At 38.3% G+C, this 23797-nt stretch overlaps 1 protein-coding gene across 1 annotated transcript in view; it reads right to left on the bottom strand.

Moving 5' to 3' along the window:
• The window catches only part of COPG2 (coat protein complex I subunit gamma 2), a 116207-nt gene that overhangs the window by 71008 nt on the left and 21402 nt on the right, over positions 1 to 23797 (bottom strand). The window contains exons 6-9 of the mRNA XM_027102767.1: positions 14034 to 14109; positions 12248 to 12340; positions 11184 to 11270; positions 9938 to 10095 (exon numbers count right to left, since the gene is read on the bottom strand). Coding sequence (XP_026958568.1) covers positions 9938 to 10095; positions 11184 to 11270; positions 12248 to 12340; positions 14034 to 14109 — 414 coding nt within the window. The remainder of the gene's footprint in view (positions 1 to 9937; positions 10096 to 11183; positions 11271 to 12247; positions 12341 to 14033; positions 14110 to 23797) is intronic.

The raw sequence follows: 23797 nt of genomic DNA, 5'->3' as shown, positions 1-23797 counted from the left end.
TTTTTCAACCACAATGGGATGAAATTAGAATTAACAAAAGGAAAACTGGAAAATTCACAAACATACGAAAATTAAACAACACACTCTTGAACAACCAATGGGTCAAAGAAGAAATCAAAAGAGAAATTAGAAAATACCTTCGTACAAACAAAAACACAGCATACCAAAACTTATGGGATGCAGTAAAAGCAGTACTAAGAGGGAAGTTCATAGCAAAAACTGTAATTTTTTTAAAGGCCAACTATAATACTGGACATACAAAATCAAAAATAATTGCCAGAGAAATTCTGAAAATTAATAAATGAGTTTAACAAGTGCGGAGTATGGTCATTTTGTCCAAAACTGATCTTCTGGCCACTCAGAAAAGAAGCTGGATTCCTATGAACTTCCATAACAACTGGACTCAGCTAAACGTGTAATCGATTCTGGTCACCCACAAAGCTTGGGACTCAAGCTCCTTCCTATCATGCCAAAGGAGGGGCTGGTGCTTCCCCAACAGTAAAGGTGGACATGGAGATTTCTACTACTAGCATGCCATGTCATACATCTGGCAAGGTTTGGATCCCAGCCCTTGATTATGCCAGGGAAGGGCTGCTTCCCTCAAAATTTATGTTAAGCCATCAAAATAGGTTCTAGGTTATCCAATTTGTTGGCATATAATTATACACAGTAGTTTAAAAATCTCAAAACCCAAGGGTCATAATCCCTTTCTCGGGGTGAGAAAAATGGTCCTGATAGACCTCTGTACACTGTCCTAGGATGAAAAGGCAATGTGGAGCCCAGTGCAACTAGTACTGCACCAGTCTATGTGTTTCGCCCAATGAATGTTACTCCAGTAGGTTAGGTATGAGTTTTGCTTGGATATTTGTACTTATTTGCATAAAAATTGTTATAGCAAGGTGGGCGTCAAGCCAGGTTTCTACTGTAGCTTTCTGGAAGTGGATCAAAGAATGAGAGGTCATTTGGCAGCATGACCAAAGTAAACTCATTTTGGCAGCATGGCCAGTCATTGCGATGGTTGGTCTCACTAGCTGCCTGTGGAAAAATATCCCTAAAGTCCCAATGAATGAAAAATCTGGGGGATAAGATTGCCCAGGTTAGAATTTCTTGGTTTTTATTAATGTTCTTGGTGGGAGTGTCCCAGGAAGAGGCAAACTCAACTGAGGGGAAAGCTAAACAATCCATGATAAAATTATATACACACACAGAGAGAAGAGAAATAAGGATACAAAACAAGAACTGAGAAACACTACTGCAAATGAATAAGAGAGGAGGATTTGTTCTACCATATATCTACACTATTATAAAGCTGTGATGATAAGACAATGTTTTGCTGGTACAGGGAGAGAAATATAGAGTAGTGGAGAACAGGAGCCCAGAAACAGACCAATGCATATAAGGATGCCTGTTTCATGGCAAAGCTGATATTGCATAGCAATGGGTATAGACAGGTATTTCAACAAATGGCGCTGGGACTACTGCATATCCATATGGGAAAAAAAGACTGCTACCTTATACCATATCCAGAAAACAATTCCAGGTAGATTATAGACCTAAAACATGAAAGTTAAAACTATAACACTTGTAGAAAATAGTACAGAAAATACATTTGAAAACTTGGGGTAGAAAACATTTCTTGATCAAGACACCAAAAATATTATTCTGAAAGTAAAAGAATGACATTACCTTTAAGAACGTTCTGTTCATTAAGATATCAAGAAAGGGAACAGACAAACTTGAGTGGGAAAAGCTATTTGCAACTTATACAACCAACAAAGGACTCACATCTAGAATACAGAAGAACTAGAAATCAATAAGGATAAAACAGATAACCCAAACAAAAAAAAGGGCAAAACTCCAATAGGTATTTAAATATAAAAGAATATCCAAATGGCTCATAAATATAGAAAAAGGTTCTCAAACTCATTAGTAATTAGAAAATTACAAATTAAAACCACAATGATTTGACAATGATGCCAAGATAATTCAAGGGAAAAGGACCAGTCTCTCAACAAACGGTGCTGAGACAACTGCAAACTCATATTGCTACTGCATATCCACATGCAAAAGAATGAAAATGGACCCCTGCTTCACACCATATACAAAAATATCTCAAAATGGACCAAAGACCAAAATGTAAAAAATAAAACTCTTAGAAGAAGGAAGCATAGGTGTAAATCTTTGTGACCTTGGGTTAGATAATGGTTTCCTAGGTATAATAACAAAGGCACAAGCAATCAAAGAAAGAAAGACAAATTAGACTTCATCAAAATTTAAAACTTCTGTACTTCAAAGGACACTATCAAGAAAGTGAAAAGGAAGGCCACAGAATGGGAGGAAATACTTGAAAATTATATACCTAATAAAGGTCTAGTATCCAAAATATATTTAACAACTATTTCAAACAACAATAAAAGACAAATAATCCCATTTTTTTTTAAACGAGCAAAGGATTTTAAAAAGATATACAAATGCCCAATAAGCATATGAAAAGATGCTGAAATTTGTTAGGGAACTAAAACTTTTCTTGCTGTCAGACCAAGAACTTACCTGTATAATTTTTTTTTCAATAAAACTTTTCCAGTGGGGGGGAAAAAATCCCCCATTGATATACCTCTTCACACCTACTATGGTGTGTATAATAAAGACAGACAGACAATAGTGAGTGTTGGTGAGGATGTGGAGAAATCAGAACTTCACACACTGCTGGCAAGAATGTAAAATGGTTACAACCACTTTGTCAAACAGTTTGGCACTCCTCGAAAAGTTAAACATAGTTACATTATGACCTGGGGATTCTACTCACAGGTAAATGTCCACGAGAACTGAAAACATGTCCACGTAAAAAATTATGCATGACTGCCAATAGCAGCAGTCTATTGCAGTCTATGAATTATTATTCATAATAGCCAAAGAGTGGGAACAACCCAAATGTCCATCAACAGACAAATGAATAAATAAAATATGGTATAGCCACCCAGTGGAATATTATTCACCCATAAAAAGAATGAGGTACTGATACTTCTACAATATAGATGAACCCTGAAAAGATTATTGTAAGTGAAACCAAAAACTAAAGACCACATATTGTATGATTCCACTTATATGAAATGTCCAGAACAGGCAAATACATAGAGACAGGAAGCAGATTAATGTTTTCCAGGGGTTGAGGGGAGGGTAGAATAGGGAGTAGGACTGTTAATGGGTTGGGGTTTTCTTTTTAGGGTGGTAAAAATGTTCTGGAGTTAGTAGTAGTGGTTATACAACTTTGTGAATATACTAAGGACCACTGAATTTTACACTTTACAAAGGTGAATTTTATGATATGCGAGTTATAGCTCAATAAAAAATATATAATATACCCCTTAGATTAGTAAAATTTTTAAAGTTTGACAATATCAAGCCTCAAGAAATCCCACACTGCTGGCTGGAGTGTAAATTGGTACAATCACTTTGAAAAAAAGTCTAACGTTACCTAGTAAAGAGATGTATACCCAATGATCTAGCAATTCTATTCCTAGATATGTACCCTATAGAAATGCATGCTTACATACAAAGACACAAAGCTATGGTAATGAGGCAGTGTGGTATGAGGTACAGGGATACTGTTTATAGCCATTTCATTATTAATAAGTGCTCCAAACAGAAAATAATCCAAATGCCCATTAATAGAAGAATGAATATAGATAAACTAGGAAGTATTCAATCAAGGAAATATAAAATATAATTAAAATGAACTAGAGCTACACCAAAAGCAAGGGTGAATCTTACACCAGAATACTGAGTGGAAAAAAAAAAAAAAAAGACCCAAAATACTGCATGATTCTATAGACAGAATGTTCAAAACAAGGCAAAACTAAACTTTACTGTTTAGGGATACATGCACAGGGGGGTAAAAATCTAAATAAAAGCAAAGAAATAACTACCATAAAAGTCAGAAAGTGGTTTCTACTGGGGGTAGTTATGACCAAGAAGGATACATAAAACATTTCTGAAATACCAGAAATGTACTACCACCTAATGTATATGATCATTATAAGAGTGTCTCACAGAAAGTGGACATAATGTATACAACTACAACTTTTATGCATTTTTCTACATGTACATTATGTTTCTCAATTTAAAAATTTTAAAGAATTAATATTATGTATTCTCTCTTGGACACAGGGTTATAAATCCAAGGTCAATTTTGTTATCAGTGATATACAGGTCAACTACAGTCTGAAGTTTTTATGCTTGATTGGCCATCTAAGAGAAGTGTTTAAAGTCTCCCAAGACCTTGAGATTGGGATTGACATATATACACTAATATGTATAAAACGGATAACTAATAAGAACCTGCTGTATAAAAAAATAAAATTCAAAATCCAAAAATAAATAAATAAAGTCTCCCAAGACCTTAATTTCTTGTATTTAACATTCTGCTTTACATATTTTGAAACAACACTATTAAGTATATGTAAGATCGCTCCTGTTATACCATTTTTAAGACCATTACTTTTGTCAAAATACAAAATCCCACTGTCATTTTTAATGCTTTAAACCTTGATTCCTATTGGGGCTTAGACTAATAATGCTAAACTATTTCTTTGTGTTAGTATATATCTAGCATATATTCTTGACATATTTACTTGAAATGTTTCCTCGTCATTCTGTTTGGAAGTGTCTTATGTAAAAGGCTATATAGTAGGTCTGTTATTTTGTTTACCCAATCTGAGACTCTTTTAATAAGTAATCCTTTAATAATGTAAGTAAACCCATTTACATTTATTATTATAATTGAAATATCTTGTTTGCTAGCCAGCCTCCAAGATGGTCCTCCCAAATCTCCACTTTTGAATATCTACATCCTTGTGTAGCCCCCTCCCACATTATACGAGGGTTGGTCTGTGTGACCAAGAGAAAGCATCAGAGGTGATGGCATGTCACTTTCAAGATTAGGTTATAAAACACTGCAGCTTCCACCTTAGGCTCTCTCCCTCAGTTCACTCTGGAGAAGCCAGCTGCCAGGCTGTGAGGACGTCCAGGCAGCCTAGAGAAAGGCTCTCAAAGTGAGAAACGAAGCACCTGGTCAATAGCCAGGAAGAAACTGAGGCCTATCAACTACTGCATGAATGAAATTGGAATCTTCCAGATTCAGATGACTACAGCTCTGACAACTTGATTGCAACTTCATGAAGAACCCTGAACCAAAACCAGACGGCTAAGCTACTTCCAAATTCCTAACCACAGAAACTGTGAGATAATAAATGTCTGCTATAAGCGGCTATGTTTTGGGCTAATCTGTCACACAGTAAGAGATAACTAACACGTTTACACTTAATTCTATCCAATTTATTTTCTTTTTTCTATTTATATACTTTGCCTTTATTATTTTTTCCTTACCAACCTTCAATCAACTTTTCTTTGTTCCATTTTTATTTCAACATTATTAAAGCTTTATATTCCATTTATATTCTTAGTTACTAACCCATATATATTTCTGACAAAGTTTAATATCACTAACAATATCTTCCTCCCAAACAAAAACAAACCACAAAAACTTAACATGCTTTTACTTCCATCTAACATCAATATTCATCACGGTAGGCTTCCCTGGTGGCGCAGTGGCTGAGAGTCCGCCTGTCGATGCAGGGGACACGGGTTCGTGCCCCGGTCTGGGAAGATCCCACATGCCGCGGAGTGGCTGGGCCCGTGAGCCATGCCCGCTGAGCCTGCACGTCCGGAGCCTGTGCTCCGCAACGGGAGAGGCCACAATAGTGAGAGGCCCGCGTACCGCAAAAACAAAAACAAACAAAAAAATACTACAGATTAGTTGTGCCAGTTAAGTCTGAAATTAATTTATACAAAACTATACAGAATGTATTTGTTTGTATGTGACTTCTTTGAGATTCATCCATGTGGTTACATTTGGCAATGGTAATATGTTCATTTCCACTGTTGCATACTGTTTACTATATGAATATACCACAATTTATTTTTTGATTCTACCAGTGATGGACCTTTGGCCTGCTTCCATTTCAGGGCTATTATGAAAAACAGTACTAAAGGTGTCCTTGGTATGTCTTTTGACACACAAACGTATGCATTTCTGTTTGGTATTTAAAAGAAGCCAATTGAAATTCTGATTGAGGGTTCAATGAATTCATGAATCAAAATAAGATGATGTGCTATCTTTACAGTATTGAATATTCTAATCTAAAAACATGACATATCCCTCTATTTATTCAAGTCTTACTTTAAATAACATTTGATAATTTTCTGTGTAGAGATGTATACAATTTTCGGTAGATTTATTCCTAATGATTTGATTTTAATTAAAATGGTACCATCTTTTCAAAATTGTATCTTATTGATCAGTTGCTGGTATGTAGAAATAAAATTGATTCTGGATATTAGCCTATCCAGTAACTTTGGTAAATTCATGTATCAATTCTAATAGGTAATATATAGATTATTTTGCACTTTCTATATACACAGTCATGTTGTCTGCAAAGACACTTTCATGTCATCTTTCAAATCTTTAGATTTTTAATTTTTTTCTTAACTTATTGCACCAAGTAGGGCCTTCCAGTAAAATGTTACTTAAAAAACAGGATTAGCAAGCATCCTTGTCTCATTCACAATCTTAAAGGGAAAGCCTTTAACTGTTCACCAATAAGTATAAAGTTTATTGTAGATTTTTTGGTACTCCTATCAGAATAATTATGTTCCCTTCTATTATTTGCTTTGAAAAGATATTTTTAATTACAAATTGCCACTGAATTTTATCAATTGCTTTTTAGCATCAAGATGTTAGGATTTATCTCCTTTATTCTTTTTTTTTTTTTTTGCGGTACACGGGCCTCTCACTGTTGTGGCCTCTCCCGTTGCGGAGCACAGCCTCCGGACGCGCAGGCTCAGCGGCCATGGCTCACGGACCCAGCCGCTCCGCGGCATGTGGGATCTTCCCAGACTGGGGCACGAACCCGTGTCCCCTGCATCGGCAGGCGAACTCTCAACCACTGCACCACCAGGGAAGCCCTCCTTTATTCTTTAGATGAGAAATATTATGTTGATTTTTGACTGTTAGGTCAACCTTACAGTTCTAGAATAAATGCATACTGGGAAATACTTGTTCATTATTTCTTCATATACCTTTTTTGCTCCATTCTCTCACATCTCCCTCTGGATTCCAATCATATATCAAGTGGTAGGCCACCTGATATTATGCCACAGTTCTCTGAAGCTCTGTTTATTTTTCCTTAATCTGTTCTCTGTTCTTCAAATTAGTTACTTTCTATAGCACTATCTTCAAATGCACTAACACTTTCACTCTCCTCAGCCATCTCTAGTTTGGTGTTAGGCTCATCCAGCAAATCATCCATTTCAGTTATTGTACTTGTAGCAGGCAAAATGGCTTCCCAAAGATGTCCATGCTTTCCTCCGTGGAACCTGTGAATATGTTACCTTAAATGGCACAGACCAACCCCTGGCTGACAGCCAGCAAGGAAATAGGGACTTACAATCTATAACCACAAAGAAATGAATTTGGCCAACAACCTTAACGAGATTGCAAGTGGATTTTTTCCCAAAGCTTCCAGTAAGCAAAAGCACACTGCCAACATCTTAACTTTACCCCATGAGACCAATGTCTAACCTAAAGAACTGTGAGATCATGGATGTTGTGATTACATTTGTGGTAATTTGTCATGGCAGCAATAAAACACTAATACAGATTTTGGTACCTGGAAGTGAGGTGCTACTATAATACCTAAAATTGTGGAACTGCTTTTGGAACCAGACAATAGGCAGAGGCTGGAAGAATTCTAGTGAGCATAATGAAGAAAATCTAAAATGCCTTGACGGACTGTTATTATAAATTTGGTCTTGAAGGAGAGGCAGTGAGGGCTCACAGACTGCTTGTAGAAAGCTGGTCTTGGAGGATCAGAAGGAAGTCAGAAACTTGTTATTGTAAAATGGAGTAAGGTGGATCCTTGTTATGTACTGGCACAGAGCTCAGTGAAACTGTGTCCTACAGTTATGTGGAAAGCAGAATTTGTAATTTTTGGATATTTACTTGAGGGAATTTCCAAGGAAAGTGGTGAAGGTATGACCTGGTTTCCTCTTGCTGCTTATAGTAAAACGTGACTACTGGTTATATTTCCCAAATTCTTTGCACTTCTAGCAATTTTATTTTTATTTTTTTAGTTATTACTGTATATAGACATTGTGAACGATACAATGCAAAGACTCTAGAATCTAAGATGTTCCTGTAGCAGGCAGTTAACTGAGCTGGGGTCAAATTCCAAACGTTATCTTCTCCATGGTGAGCTGCAAGTGAACTCTCCATTCAGTTCTTTCAGCTGACAGCTACTGCTTTTTGACAGGTTTACTGGAGTCTTCCCCTGTATAAGCACACTTGAGTAGTCAGCCAAAGATTTTTTGCGGAGTTTAAAATTGATTCTGAGGCTCACTGTATCTGTGGCTCCCTCTTTCCCAGGATTTCCACCCTAAATTTTCATCATTCTTCTAATTTCAAACTGTGTTCTCTCCCCACTGTCCATAAATACTATGGCTTTCTATGATCCCACACCCCAAAATTGTGGAGTGCCCTCAGAGACCAGCCAGATATACACAAATCTCACCCAGTATAGTTTCTGTCTTCCACGCAGTAATTTCCCTCCAGTTTTTGCCTGCTTTTCACCACTCACCAGTACTTTCAAATAGTGTGGGTTCTTTTGTTTCACAGACGCACAATTTTGGACTAATGATATAATCATTATTTGCAGGAGGGCTAATATAACCAAGCTACTCTACCATTACTGAAAGCAGGAAGCTCAGCTGAAATTTTTTTTTTTTTTTTTTTGGCTGTGTTGGGTCTTTTTGCCGCACGCGAGCTTTCTCTAGTTGCAGCGAGTAGGGGCTACTCTTCATTGCGGTGCGTGGGCTTCTCATTGCAGTGTCTTCTCTTGTTGCAGAGCACAGGCTCTAAGCACATGGGCTTCGGTAGCTGCAGCATATGGGCTCAGTAGTTGTGGCTCACGGGCTCTATCTAGAGCGCAGGCTCAGTAGTTGTGGTGCACGGACTTAGTTGCTCCGCAGCATGTGGGATCTTCTCAGACCAGGGCTCGAACCCATGTCCCCTGCATTGGCAGGTGGATTCTTAACCACTGCGCCACCAGGGAAGCCCTGAATATTTTTTTTAATATTCCATTTTTTCTTCTCTGTTGACATTTATATCTCCTAGTTTTTTTAGTGATTACTCAAGAGGTTACAGTATTCATCCTTATATTATCACAATCTACCATCAGATACTATAACACTACTTCATGAACAGTATAAGAACCTTATGAATGTGTATTTCTACTAGCTTCCCTCACGTGCTTTAAATAAACTATTAAATGCAGTACTTCAACATTCTCTTTTATAAAAATAAAAAGGATAAACAAGATGATTCTTAATGTCACTTCCAGCTTTCACATTTAGTTACTATATAACCTATGATAAATATTTTTTGTTCAATATCAGTTTGTTATTTATTGTATTATTAGCAATCATAATCTGTTAAGTATATATGCTGCAGCATACATTAAAGTAAAAATAAAATTTGTGATTCTTGGGCTTCCCTGGTGGCGCAGTGGTTGAGAGTCCACCTGCCGATGCAGGGGACATGGGTTCGTGCCCCAGTCCAGGAAGATCCCACATGCTGCGGAGCGGCTGAGCCCGTGAGCCATGGCCACTGAGCCTGTGCGTCCGGAGCCTGTGCTCCGCAACGGGAGAGGCCACAAAAAAAAGTTGTGATTCTTGGAATCCCATATTTTTTTTCTTAATTTGGAAAACACCAAATCCATCTGTAAAGTTGACATTGCCGAAAAAATATTCATAAAGGAAATAAACTCTGAGGTATGTTAACCAGCAAATGGAAAATTACTTAGGATTAGCTGAAAACACTTACCCCTCTTCATTTTCTTTTAGTAAGCGACTGGCAATTCGGATCAACATGCAGTAGGCAAACTGTGATTTGAGACCAGATTTAGTAAATTTATTCAACATCTTAGAAACAGCAAGGCGATCACTCTTTTTAAGGTGATACAAAACTCCCAACGCATGGTACTAAAGAACAAGAAAAAGAATATGATATAGAGAGAAGGCTGAGTAGGAAGAGGATAAAACTTACATAAATATAGAATCATACGGAAATACATTTTTAATTAAAAGATACCCAAGTTTAATGTATACAAATAGAATATCTTTTTCATACTGAATCAAACACAGGCATGATTGAAAGGATAAGAGTTTCTAATTTACCCTCAGAAGTTGTTAATACAGATTAGGTAAGTATTAAGGGGGTGACATACAATCTGAAGATGGCTCTAGCAGGTTCAGCGTTGCCCCATCCATCGTTAGTACAAAGGCTCTCAGGTCCAAGGCTTTAACCAGTGTTACAGGTCTTGCTTAGTGGATTTAAATCATCTGTGGTTATGTTAGTGGTTAAAGGATTAATCTCCTGAAGTAGGCTTATGGCATGTAATTATCATGGCACTTTGTGTAAAAACACAATGATCAGAGTTAGGAAGGTGAGAATGTTTCCCAAGGGAAAAATTACTACTCTACTTCCTCATAAGCGAATATGCTAACATGAGAAGTAAACATTAAAAGAGGATAAATAAGTACCCTCTCAAATATAAATGGAGTACTTTACATAAAATTGCCAGTTAAGAATTTAATCTTGTTCCTTTTAATTAAGAATAGCATAATGAATATCAAAAGGAGATCTTTCCAACAAAACAGTTTTAAAGCTTCACAAAGTGATAATTACTCTTTACTGTTTTTCTGATGTCTAGTATAATCAAGGCCTGAAAAGCTTAGAATTGAACATCCATCTTCACAAATTATTTTTCAAACAAAGGACTGAAATGAATTATGACCTCTGGAATGAGCATCTCAAACTACCACTGAATATAAGAATCTTCTCAAACATTCCTACAGTTTCTACTAAACACTATAGCAGGGCCTACAGTGGTAATCATAATTAGTGGGATACTCACTTGGGAATATGCACTAATATATACTTAATATTATGCTGCTTAATATTAGCCTTTAGCTAATACTCATCTGGGGAATCAATAAACTGCCCCTAAAATGTAGGGCTAAAGAAAGATGATCTGGAGACATAAGCTAAGGTGATTCAATGACAGTACCTGGACCATAATATTATCACTTGAAGCAGCTTCTTGGGCTTCATTGACCCAGCGCTTAACCACATCATAGCTTATCTTCATCATGTGCTAAATACAGAAAAAATTGAGAACAGATCATGCATAGTCACTAAAAGTTTAGAAACATGAGTTAGTTTTCTTGGAAAATTACTAACAGACATTTCCAGAAAAAGAGAAACAATGTTATAGCTTTTATAAGTCTATTTCAAGTCTCTGAGACAACTAATAAACCTGAAACACTTTCTCCAAGACCCCTTTGCAAAGGTGAGCATATGTTTGTGGGCTGGGAAAGGTGTATAAAGGGAAGTAATGAGAGGGGAAGGACGGGGAGGGAATGGATAATTAATAGGATGGTACTTAAATAATGTTAACATTATAGGTTTTACTTCCAGGAAACTCACCTGGAAGAAAAAACAGAGTACCATAAAAAAGTAAAGTACCTGCTGTAAAACTTGACCAATTATATTCCAGAACCAGCAACTCTCGTGATTCAGATGATCTAATCCATTCACACATTAGTAACCAATTTTAATCAAATACAATGTGATAGGCTGTCATGAATAAATTTTGTTTTGATAAAAAAGAGAAAGAAAAGATATTACTAAAACAAACAGCACTTCCTGGGAGGAAATTTAGTAATGGGACAGTAGACTTTGGACTGAAGGACACTGCAGACACAGGGCACCAACAAAAGCAGAGGACAAAGAGACAAGAGGTAGAAGGGCAGGTCATAAATGAAGATTTAAAGAAAGAGATTAGCTCAGTTTCTTTCCTGATCCCCATCCCACCCTAACACACTATCTGTATTATATATACAACATAGCTTTCTGATTACCAAAACCTTTCAAACATATAAAAATTTCATGTTTTTATAACTGCCCATTTTAATGCTCAATGTTCCTCTTTCAGGTAAAGCATTATTGTATAAAGTAACAGAAATGTATACATATTTTTAAATATTTCATTTGCGAGAGAATCATACTGATACTTTGTTTTTGCAACTAGAAACTGTACCATGCATGAGAACCAGTTACTTGTTCACTTACTAAGGAAGATACCAATGCTGAACTGGATACACTGGAGACTTTATCCACAATGGCCTGTTTCATGTATCTTTCAATGGCCTGCAACATTGTTCCCTGAGAACATTCATAAAGAAAAAGCAGTTGAAGCAGAACATTTTCATCCAAAACTACCACTTCAAAATAATTTACAAAAACAAGTCACATATTTGTCTCTGTGCAAATATTTAGAATGCATTAAAAGGCTTATCATATAATAATCAGATCCCAGAGGGCAAAACCCAGACAACCAAGTGGCAGCTTCAAGAAGGAACATTTGGGGGCTTCCCTGGTGGTGCAGTGGTGGAGAGTCCATCTGCCGATGCACGGGACACGGGTTCGTGCCCTCCGGGAAGATCCCACATGCCGTGGAGTGGCTGGGCCCATGACCCGTGGCCACTGAGCCTGTGCTCCACAACGGGAGAGGCCACAACAGTGAGAGGCCCGTGTACCGCAAAAAAAAAAAAAAAAAAAAAAAGAAAAAAAGAAGGAACATTTGTAAGGAAGAGGAATAACTGTTCCACAATGAAATAAACTATCTCAAAGTGAAGAATCCCAGTTCGGAAGAAATACACAAGTAGAGGCTGAACCTATCAGGGATATTATAAAAGAAATTCCTAAATGGGGATGCTTTTAAAGTCCTGAAGATACCTCTACGTGTAGGGCACGTATTTTATATGGATCCCAGAGAGTCCTATAAATCAACTGTAATCTCTGATTATTTTAGATTCATAAGAAATTAAATGTGCAATATGCTACTATACTGAGTCCTCAATAGGAAATCCTCTGAAAATAAAGTTCTTTTTAATTTATCTGGAAGAAAGCTTAGCACTGGGAAGGTGGTGGCAGGTAAGTAAGGATGCATAAATACACCAAGATCGATACTTAGATGAAGAGTCTTAGCTAGCCCTGGAATGGTCAAGTCTTATGGTATCAATTTAATTATAAAAGCAAAAGCAACCACAATAAAGTAACTGAGCATTGAAAAATACTAAACCATTTCTATTATTCCTCCTAGGATCCAGATTTACCACTTAACCCTGCTCAACCTTTGAAATTTGAGAAGATTGCAAGCATATACATAAAATACACCCGATCATGAATATAGCTGAAATATTATTCAATTTGCTTGGCAATGCCCAGCATGTCCTTCATTTTAACCTTTCCTTCTCAGAGTTCCAAGAAAGGGACAGCCTAACATACTCTATAACCTCATCCCTCCCAATACAACAGACTAAGTCAAGGTTAAACACCTGATTTGGACCCAGGTAGATAACAAGCCACTGGCTGGCTGATGGCTAATCAGATCTTTTCTCTTAAATACTTAAATGAGAGGGCTTGAGCCTGGTAAATGATGGATGATAATAGTAAATATCTGAGAATCTTGCTGCTGAGTTCCTTAGAGCTGCCCTATTTCTTGTTCTGGTTGTAAGCTTTACCTCAAATTCTGAGAGATTTGTATTTTGTAAGAAAGATTTTTTTTTTTAAAGCTAAATTCGAATGGGTTTTTGTCTCCTGCAAGCAATGTGCCCTGACTATGACAAAAGTCCATGAGGGTAAATATAGAGAGAAATAGAATAATCTAAATAAACAAAAGGAAAAAACAATCTAAAAGAAAAAAAAACCTAGAGCCACAAAAGCCTTTCTGGTGGTCATGTTTCTCTTCTGCTGATGATTCACAAAGTCAGACAGGGAATCCTACTAAATTTACATGGCCACCTGCAGATAAACATAGGTCCCCTTTGACACCTCAGTAAAACAAAGAACTTACATCAGTGATTCTGCAGAGAGCCCTGATGGCTGGGCCTCGGTACACATCTTCCTTTCCAGTCATGTCCTTAGTCAGACTGAGAAAAATCAAATTGGTTACCATAAGATTAAAGCTTTCTCTTTTGTGGAGTCCACCCCTCGCTAATTCCACTTGTCCCCATAATTATCTTAATACAACTACTGATTAAACAAGTATTTATTGAGTGTCTTCCTTGGATAAATATAAAAACTACTGGGTAGAAGACTATTTTAAATCTTAAGAATACAGCAGTTGGTGGGAATGTAAACTGATACAGTCACTATGGAGAACAGTATGAAGGTTCCTTAAAAAACTAAAAACAGAACTACCATATGACCCAGCAATCCCACTACTGGGCATATGCCCTGAGAAAACAACAATTCAAAAAGAGACATGTACCACAATGTTCACTGCAGCACTATTTACAATAGCCAGGACATGGAAGCAACCTAAGGGTCCACAGACAGATGAATGGACAAAGAAGGTGTGGCACATATATACAATGGAATATTACTCAGCCATGAAAAGAAACAAAATTGAGTTACTTGTAGTGAGGTGGATGGACCTAGAGTCTGTCATACAGAATGAAGCAAGTCAGAAAAACAAATACGGTATGGTATCACATATATATGGAATCTAAAAAAAAAATTAAAAAATTGGTACTGATGAACTTAGTGGCAGGACAGGAATAAAGATGCAGACATAGAGAATGGACTTGAGGACATGGGGTGGGGGAAGGGTAAGCTGCGACGAAGTGAGAGAGTAGCACGGACATATATACACTACCAAACGTAAAATAGAGAGCTAGTGGGAAGGAGCCACATAGCACAGGGAAATCAGCTAGGTGCTTTGTGACCACCTAGAGGGGTGGGATAGGGAGGGTGGGAGGGAGGCAGATATGGGGATATTTGTATACATATAGCTGATTCACTTTGTTACACAGCAGAAACTAACACAACATTGTAAAGCAATTATACTCCAATAAAGATGTAAAAAAAAAAAGAATACGGCAGTGAGCAAAACAAAGTCTTTGCCTTCATGGAGCTTACATTCCAGTGGGAAAGAGATATTAATCACATAAACTAAATATAAAAATAATTTTAGATACTGATTACTGGCATAAAAAGCAGACGATTATATAGAGAGCCTCAGGCTGAAATCCCCCAAAATCCCAAAAACTCATCAGACTTAAAAATAACTCTTTAAAAGAAACTGACTAAAACGATTACTTCATGAGGTCTCGCTCTCACAGGAATGGCTTTCTAAAATAATTGTCAATGGTTTCAGACCTTTCTGTGGAGCTGCAAAAACAGGCAGAGGAGTGTGGACTGAGCTACAAAATTTCATGGCCATAATTTTACAAGGTTTTTAACCTTTAGATTATTCACTCTTTTACCCTTCCTTCTCTTGTCCTCTGTGCATTTATACTACCCTCAAACTGACTATCCACCTCCTCCCTCACTCAACTTCCCTCACATAATCCAAAACAGCCTCCAACTCCAACTCACTCCATTAGGGCACCAAGAGGAGAAAGTTGTGAATAACTGACAGTCCTTCAATTTTGTTCATTTTTCAATTATTAGGTAGAGTATTTCACTCATATAACAATCCATTTTCAAAGTATTCAGAAAGGTATAAAATATAAAGTCTAAGTCTCTCCTCACCCACCCTAGCCTGTAGTGCCACTCAACTGGAGACAGTCATTGTGAACAGTTGCTTAAAGTTTTCTTAAGAAAGTTCTTAAAATATATGCAGCCACAGAGACTTTTTAAAATGCATGCCAATGGATCGCCACTCTTCCGGTACCTTCAATCTTACTTAGTAATATAACTTGAAAATCTTTCCTTATAGGCAGATGTTTTAAAATTTTAGATACTTATATATATTAAAATGTCTAAATAGTATATCTAAAATATATTTTTAATGGTAGCACAGATTTCCATTGTTTGGGGATAAATAATTTATCAACCAGTCTTTTTCACAAATTTGCATTTTTCCAATTAGATTGAAAAACTGAGGCTTGGCAGGTTTGGTTCCTGAGTCCTCTCTCCTTGGCTTGCTGATGGCACGGAAGTAGCCATAGTAATGCATAAACAAAAAGGCATGGCTACGTTCCAATAAAACTTTATTTACAAAATGAGGCAACAGTTTTGGCCATGGGCCATAGTTTGCCAACCCCTGCTCTGTACTTCTGTTTAGCTTGGGCTGCCCTGACAGCAAAGGCTTACATACAGATAGTTTATTTGGGAGTGTGTTCTGAGGGAGAAGTAAAAGATAAGGAAGTAAACAAAGGAGGAGGGAAAGTCAACCCAAAGAAGTTTTCTCTAGTGTGTCACTGCCACAAACAACTGGTTATTTAATGACCAATCTTCTGAGGACCTTAATGAAATACATCTCAGAAACCACACATTCAAGGGATGAAAAGGAAAGAATTTATCCACTAGCTCTTAGCCCCTGGTAGAGATTTCACCCCGGAGTGTTAACTCCCCATTCTCTTAACATTCACATGTTAACTCACACATGTGAGTTCAGTGAGTGTGCAAGAAATTGCAGGGCAGGAAGCAAAACGCACAGGACATGCTTGAAGTGAGGCACTATCGATGCTAGTGAGCTGGACCCTACATGGCAATGTTGACCACAGCCACAGCTGGAACCAAAGATGAGGCTGAGGAAACGGGAGGTTGCTCAAAAGTGGCACCCAATACAGCCCATCATTTGCACCCCTCACATTTGAATATGTCTTCCATTGAATCTAATCTATCACTGAGTCTTCAAGATGGTAACCATCCACTATTTCTACAAGAGACTGGAAGATGAGTAGAACATGGTACAACCCATACTGCTACAACACATTTCAAAGCCATAATTGATATTCATCATCTCCTTCCTATAACCACCCATTCTTTATTTCCCTCACTCTTGGCCAGCACTTCATCTCATCTTGGTTATATGTCTGGTAGGTGACTCAAACCTTGATCCCAAGGGATCTGAGCCTTTGTTGGATTTACCCTGGTTGGACCATTGGTTGTTCCCTAGTCCCGAGTCAACATTTTCCCATGCGTGAATGCACAAAAATATACTCAAGTGAATACCTTGAATTCTAGATACAGTCCTGTCACCTTTATATAGAAACAACCCTAGATCCTGATAGGGATCAAGGTCAGTTACCTCTACAAGTAAAGCAGCTCCTTTCATTACCTGCTGGTCTACTAGCATGAAGAACACAAAGTGACCCAATAGGAGTCATCATTTCAAGTGTGCAAACTGGCTCACTTCCTGCCGCACGGTTGCTCTGACTCTGCAGTGTGGGATGCCTTAGGTTGCCAACCTGTTACTCAGACATGTAGAATCCAGAAGTGTGGGATGTTTCTGCGCTGGAGACAATCCACAACCCACGGGAACCAGGAGTCAATGGGTTAAATGCTTCCCCCTTTTCACCCCTTGAAAACATTGTCCCCTGGGAACCGGGACCTCTAATCCACATTCGGGGTGAGAATGGGAAGCATAAATTCTACAAGTGAGTCACTGGGAGTGAGGGTTAGAGGAGCCAGTCCTACTTCCACCTCTTGATTTCTGGACCTGCCTATTTTATTTCTTGGTGACAGTACCATACACTGGCAATCGATTCAATGGATATATGGCATCTTGGAGGAGAATTCCCCAACCTCACAGAGTCCTTCCTCCAACCTACTGCCTCAGCTGAGCATTCAATAGGCCATCTTATCATAGCATCAGGCTGTCTGCTCCTAGGTGAAGCACAATATAATAAAACTACTCATCTCTCTCCCAGTCACGAGCCCACTATCACTCCGCTTTTGCCATAAAATGAATGGCAATGTCACATAGGATACCATGACAATAAATTAAGAATAATTGTTTATACCACAACTTGGCCCTACTGCAAACCCCTGGTTTATTCTATCTATATTTTATGGTGTTTGGGTCATGCAATTTAAAAAAATTATGTAGTCAAATTTATCAATCCTTTCTATTACCTTTGGATTTTAGTCATAATTACGAAACTTTTCCCTACACCAAGGTTAAAGAAGAATATACTCATGTTTTCTTCTAGTACTTGTATGGTTTCATTTTTTAAAATTTATACTCCTTATCTTTTTAGAGTTTACTCATGTATATGATGTGAAATACAGATCTAATTTTATCTTTTTCTAAGTGGCTACTCAGTTGTCCCAGAAACATGTATTAAAAAGTACATGCTGGGGCTTCCCTGGTGGCACAGTGGTTGGGAGTCCGCCTGCTGATGCGGGGGACGCGGGTTCGTGCCCTGGTCCGGGAGGGTCCCACATGCCGCGGAGCAGCTGGGCCCGTGGGCCGTGGCCGCTGGGCCTGTGTGTCCGGAGCCTGTGCTCCACGGCGGGAGGGGCCCGCAGTGGTGAGAGGCCCGCATACCGCAAAAAAAAAAAAAAAAAGTACATGCTTACCCCAGTGATTAGAGATGCCACCTTTGTCATATACTAAGTTTGCATGTGTCCTTGGGTCTAATTCTGTACTTTCCATTTGTATCAGAGAATTCTAAAAAATGTACATCAGCACGGCCGAGCTGACACTTTACACAGTCATCACACAATTCTACTCCACTGGTCTCTTTGTCTATTCACGTGTCAGTACCACACTGTTGTAACTGTACAGGCCTTAGTATTTCACTGACTGGTAGAGCTAGTCCTTCCTCACGGTTTTCCCTTTTTCAGTTATTTCCTGGCTATTCTTTTTTTTTTTTTTTGGGGGGGGTGCGCAGAAGTGAAGGCCACAACCCTAAGATCCAGGAACAGGGTGCCTGCCTAAGACAGCCTTAATTAGAACAACAAAGAACAGCCTCCCATCCCTACCAGCCCACTGCACTGAGGGATTAAGTAAGTAACCTGCAAGAGAACAACCCTCTCTGAGGGGCTGGGGGAAGAAAATACCAAAAGCTGAGGGCAATCATTGAAAAAAAAAAACAACTCTGTCACACCAGCCCTCAACCTAAACATAGGGTATCACTAGAGGAATTTGAAGCCAAGCTTGGGGAGCACTGCGTGTTACAAGAGCAACAAGAAACCAAACCCAGTCCAAGCTCTGGTAAGCTGTAAGCTCTGGTCTCTCTTTAGGTTTTGAGCCAGTTGGTTACTCTGAGATATCAGTGTCAGCACTCTAAAGGATTCAGATAAATTGCTGAACTTGCTATTTGTTCAGCCCCCTTTTCATGGAAACATTGGACATAATGCTCTTTCCAAATCTCTATACCCCAAAAGCCTCCATTTAACTTTTGCTTCATTTCACCTGGGTTAATATCTAGAAGTGAACGAATTGGATCTTATGGTAGGTTCATGTTTAACTTTTTAAGAAACTGCAAAAATGTTTTCTAACATGATTTCACCACTTTACATTCCTACCAGAGATCCAATTCCTCCTCATCCTTAGTAATATTTGCTAAAGTCAGTCTATTTAATTTTTAGTCAATTGAAAGATGTATAGTGGTATCTCATTGTGGTTTTAAACTGAATTTCCCTAATGACTAAGAAGGTTGAACATCTTTTCATTTGCTTTATTTGCCATGTATATGTCTTCTTTAGTGGTGTCTATTCACAGATTTTACACGTTTTTTTATTGTATTGTTTTCTCATTATTGAATTTTGAAAGCTCTTTATATGCCCTAGATACTAGTCCTTTATTATATATGATTTATAAGTATTTTCTTCCACCCTGTGTTTTGTCTTTTTGTTTTCTTTATGGATCAAGCTTTTGACGTTGTATCTCAAAAATCTTTGCTTAATTCAAGGTCACAAGGATTTTTCCATATGTTTTCTTTTAGAGGTTTTGTAGCTTTAGGTTTTATATTTAGGTCCATAGACCTTAGAAGAAAAAAAAAAGGCTACAGATTAAATCTTTAAGCTTTTTCATGTCTGAAATTGCTTTTATGCCAACTGTTTCTGACAGCTATTTTTGCTGGACACAGAATTCTGGGCTAACAATTGTGCTTTTTGTTTTCTTTCAGTACTACAAAGATGTAGTATCATTTCCCTTCAGCCTAAAACACTTCATTTAATATTTCCTTCAGAGTAGGTCTGTTGGTGACAAATACTCTTGATTTACCTTCATCTGAGGAGTCTTAACTTCACTTTCACTCCTGAAAGATATTTTTTGTGGATACAGAATACTGGGTTGTCATTTCCTTTTGCTTCAGCACTTAAAACGACAGTGTTCCACCATCTTCCGAAATGTGTTTTCTGATGAGAAATCCACAGTATTTTTTCAAAATATTTATTTATTTATTTGGTTGCACCAGGTCTTAGTTGTGGCAGGTGGACTCCTTAGTTGCAGCATGTGGGCTCCTTCGTTGCGGCTCCAGGGCTCCTTCAGTTGAGGCTCGCCGGCTCCTTAGTTGCAGTACGTGGGCTCCTTAGTTGCAGCAGGTGGGCTCCTTAGTTGCAGCTAGCCAGCTCTTTAGTTGCAGCACACAGGCTCCTTAGTTGTGGCATGCAAACTCTAAGCTGCAGCACGCGTGTGGGATCTAGTTCCCCGACCAGGGATCAAACCCAGGCCCCCTGCATTGGGAGCGTGGAGTCTTATCCACTGTGCCACCAGGGAAGTCCTCCCACAGTATTTTAAACTGAAGTTTCCTTATATGTAATGAGTCATTTTTCTCAAACTGCTTTCAAGGGTTATACTTTATCTTTGGTTTTCAGCAGTTTCCTTATGATCTGGGTGTGGATTCCTTTGAGTTTATCTTGCATATGCTTCACTGAGCTTCTTGAATCTGTAAAGTTATGTCTTTCCCCAAATTTGGAAGTTTTCAGCTATAATTTCTTCAAAAATTTTCTGCACCAATCCCTCTCTCCTCTTCTTCAGGGACTCCAATGACATGAATGTAAGACCCTTTGATACAGTCCCATAGGTCAGTGGGGCTGTTTATTTTTGTTTTCCATCTTTTTTCTCTTTATTCTTAATTGGAATTATTTCTACTGAATTACTTTCAAGTTCACTGACGCTTTCCTCTGACATCTCTATCCTACTATTGAGCCCAGCCAATGAATTTTTTATTTTGCATGTTGTACTTTGTAATTTCTAAAATTTTCAGTTGGTTCTTTTCTATATATATAGTTCTCTGCTGAGAATTTCTACTCTTCTATTCATTTCAAGAGTGTTCACCTTTATGGAGCATGGTCGTACTAGCTGCTTACAAGTCTTTAATAATCCCAACATCTAGATAATAACCGGGTTGGCATCTATTGATTATCTTTTCCCTTGAGAATTGGTCAGACTTTCCTGGTTGACTCATTTTGGATTGTATCTGGAGATTCTGAATACTGTCATGAGACTCTGAGTCCTGTTAAAAGCCTCTGAGGAATGCTGACTTTCGTTTTACCAAGCACTCAGGCAGTTTCAGATCGCAAGTTCTGTGTGGCCTTCTGTGCATGTCATTTCTCCCACACTCTCTGGCTCTCAAGGACTCCTTTTCCCAGTTCTTCTCACCAGAAATATGAGATTCTCTCAGAGTTTTAGCTCCCTATGCTACTGCACAATTCTTTGGAAGCGAGCCCTCAAGAAAAAGAGATAAAAGAAGGAAGGAAAAAAAGAATACAGTTGACCCGTGAACAATGCAGGGGTTAGGGGTGCCAACCCTCCACGCAGTCGAAAATCTGAATATAACTTATATTCAGCTCTCCCTATACGTGGTTCCTCAGGATCCGTGTGTAAGTGGACCTGCACAGCTCAAAACTCCTGTTGCAAGGGTCAACTGTAATGTGGATTTCCCCCCACTCTTCACATGCCAGGGGCCCATTTTCTCAGAGACAGGTCTTATCTCAGGGTTTCAGGTGTCTGAAATACTGCTGTCACGTCATAGTAGTGTTCCACAACTAGGGCTGGCCTCAAGGCAGGACCAGAAAGTAAACAAAAAAACAGTAACAAACAAACAAGGATTCTCCCCCATGCTCTCCAGCTTGCAGGGGTCTTTTCTTTAACTTGTGCTCAGGCTAGAGAGATGGGCTTCTGCCTTTGTTGACTCCTCCCACTGTACAGTTCTCCCATTAGCCTGCTCTTGGGTCAAATGTGGGGTATAAAGAGGAAAAATAAACATGAAACTCACTGTTACCACACTGGTTATTCATTAATTACTGTTTTCTCTCCTCAAATTCACTGTTATTATTCAGTTTTCAAAGGCCTCAGGTAGTCACTTTCTGTACTTTTGTCCACAGGTTTTTGTTGTGATCACTGGGAGACACGGCCTGCCTCTTACTCCATCTTGGCTAGAATCAAAAGTCCCCTGATTTTCTCTTTTACTCACTGGTGTTCATTTCATTAGGCTTTGGAGAAAGGAGTTTTATGACTTGGCATCGTTTTCATGATTTTCTCTCAAAATTTTTCCACAATTTCATTTTAAAAGAGAATTAAGTATGAATCCAAATAAATCAGGGCAGTCTGCTTGTCGACTGGGCAGCAAAGAGGCAGGAAAGAGGCAGGAAAGAGGCAGGACACAGAAAGGTTTCTCAACTCCCATTAAACCCACAGTGATGGTTAATTTTCTGTGTCAACTTCACCGAGTTAAGGGATGCCCAGATAACTGGTCAAACACTATTTCTGGATGTGTCTATGAGTGCGCTTCCAGAAGACTGGCATTTGAATCAGTAAGCTGAATAAAGAAGATCACCCTCACCAATAGGAATGGGCATCACGCAATCAGTTAGGAGCCTGAATAGAATAAAAAGGCAGAGGAAGGGAGTATTTGCTCTCTGCTTGGTCTGGGACATCCATCTTCTCCTGCCCTGGGAAATTAGGACTCCTGGTTCCCAGGCCTTCAGGTCTGGTCTGGAACTATACCACTGGCTTTGCTGGGTCTCCAGTTTACACAGAGCAGATTATGAGGCTTAGCCTCCATAACTGCGTGAGCCAATCCTTCATAATAAATCTCTTTCTATATATCTATATATATCCTATTAGTTCTGTTGTCTGGAGAAACCCAACTAATACACCCATATTTCTCCACTTCTTCATATGTGTGAGTGCTGTCTTGAGAAAGACAAATAATCCTTATGATTTCAGCCCCCTTAACTGAAGTGAGAAAATGGATTATCCTGTGCTTAATTCATGAAACAAACTTTTAATGTGTGTCTAATACATGCAAGGCACTTTTCTAAGAATTAATATTACAAAGTCATATGATATAATTTTTGCTCTCAAGGAACTAACAGTACAGAGGGTAGAAAAACATGTAAACAAATCATTACAGCACAATGTACTAAACACTAGAATAGAGGTTAAAACAAAGTGTTATAAGAACAGCAGAAGAGACAATGACTAACCTGTCAAGAACAGGAAAGTCAATACGTAAAATGATGTTTGAGCTTTGTGGAAAAGGAAATAGGGTAAATGCAGGCACAGGGAGAAACATGTACAGTGATACAGAGTATCAAATAGCATGATGAGTTTGGGAAATGGCAAAAGCATTGATGTGAACCCCAGGGAATGCCGATATTTAGGGTGACAGGCAGAATAAAACAGCTACTTCTGTGGAAGAATAAAATGGAATAATCAGAGATGGGAGGAAATTCAGGACTATGGTTCTGAAAGCCAAAGACGGTAGAACTTCAGGGAGTTTTTAACCATATTAAAACTAAGAGAGAGGTCAATTAAAATACAGACTGAAAAATCAGCTTTGGGATTTTGCAATTAAGAGATTACTGGAAATCTTTGAGAGAGAAGTTTCACTACAGTGGTGGCTAAGTCAGATTAGAATAGTATCTCAT

This window comes from Aethalodelphis obliquidens, unplaced genomic scaffold (assembly GCF_003676395.1).
Source record: "Aethalodelphis obliquidens isolate GAN/ISIS:26980383/991018 unplaced genomic scaffold, ASM367639v1 scaffold5, whole genome shotgun sequence".
In the NCBI taxonomy this organism is placed as follows: Eukaryota; Metazoa; Chordata; class Mammalia; order Artiodactyla; family Delphinidae; genus Aethalodelphis; species Aethalodelphis obliquidens.
Note: the sequence above shows the minus strand (reverse complement) of the source record. Positions and strands in the feature narration are given on the sequence as shown.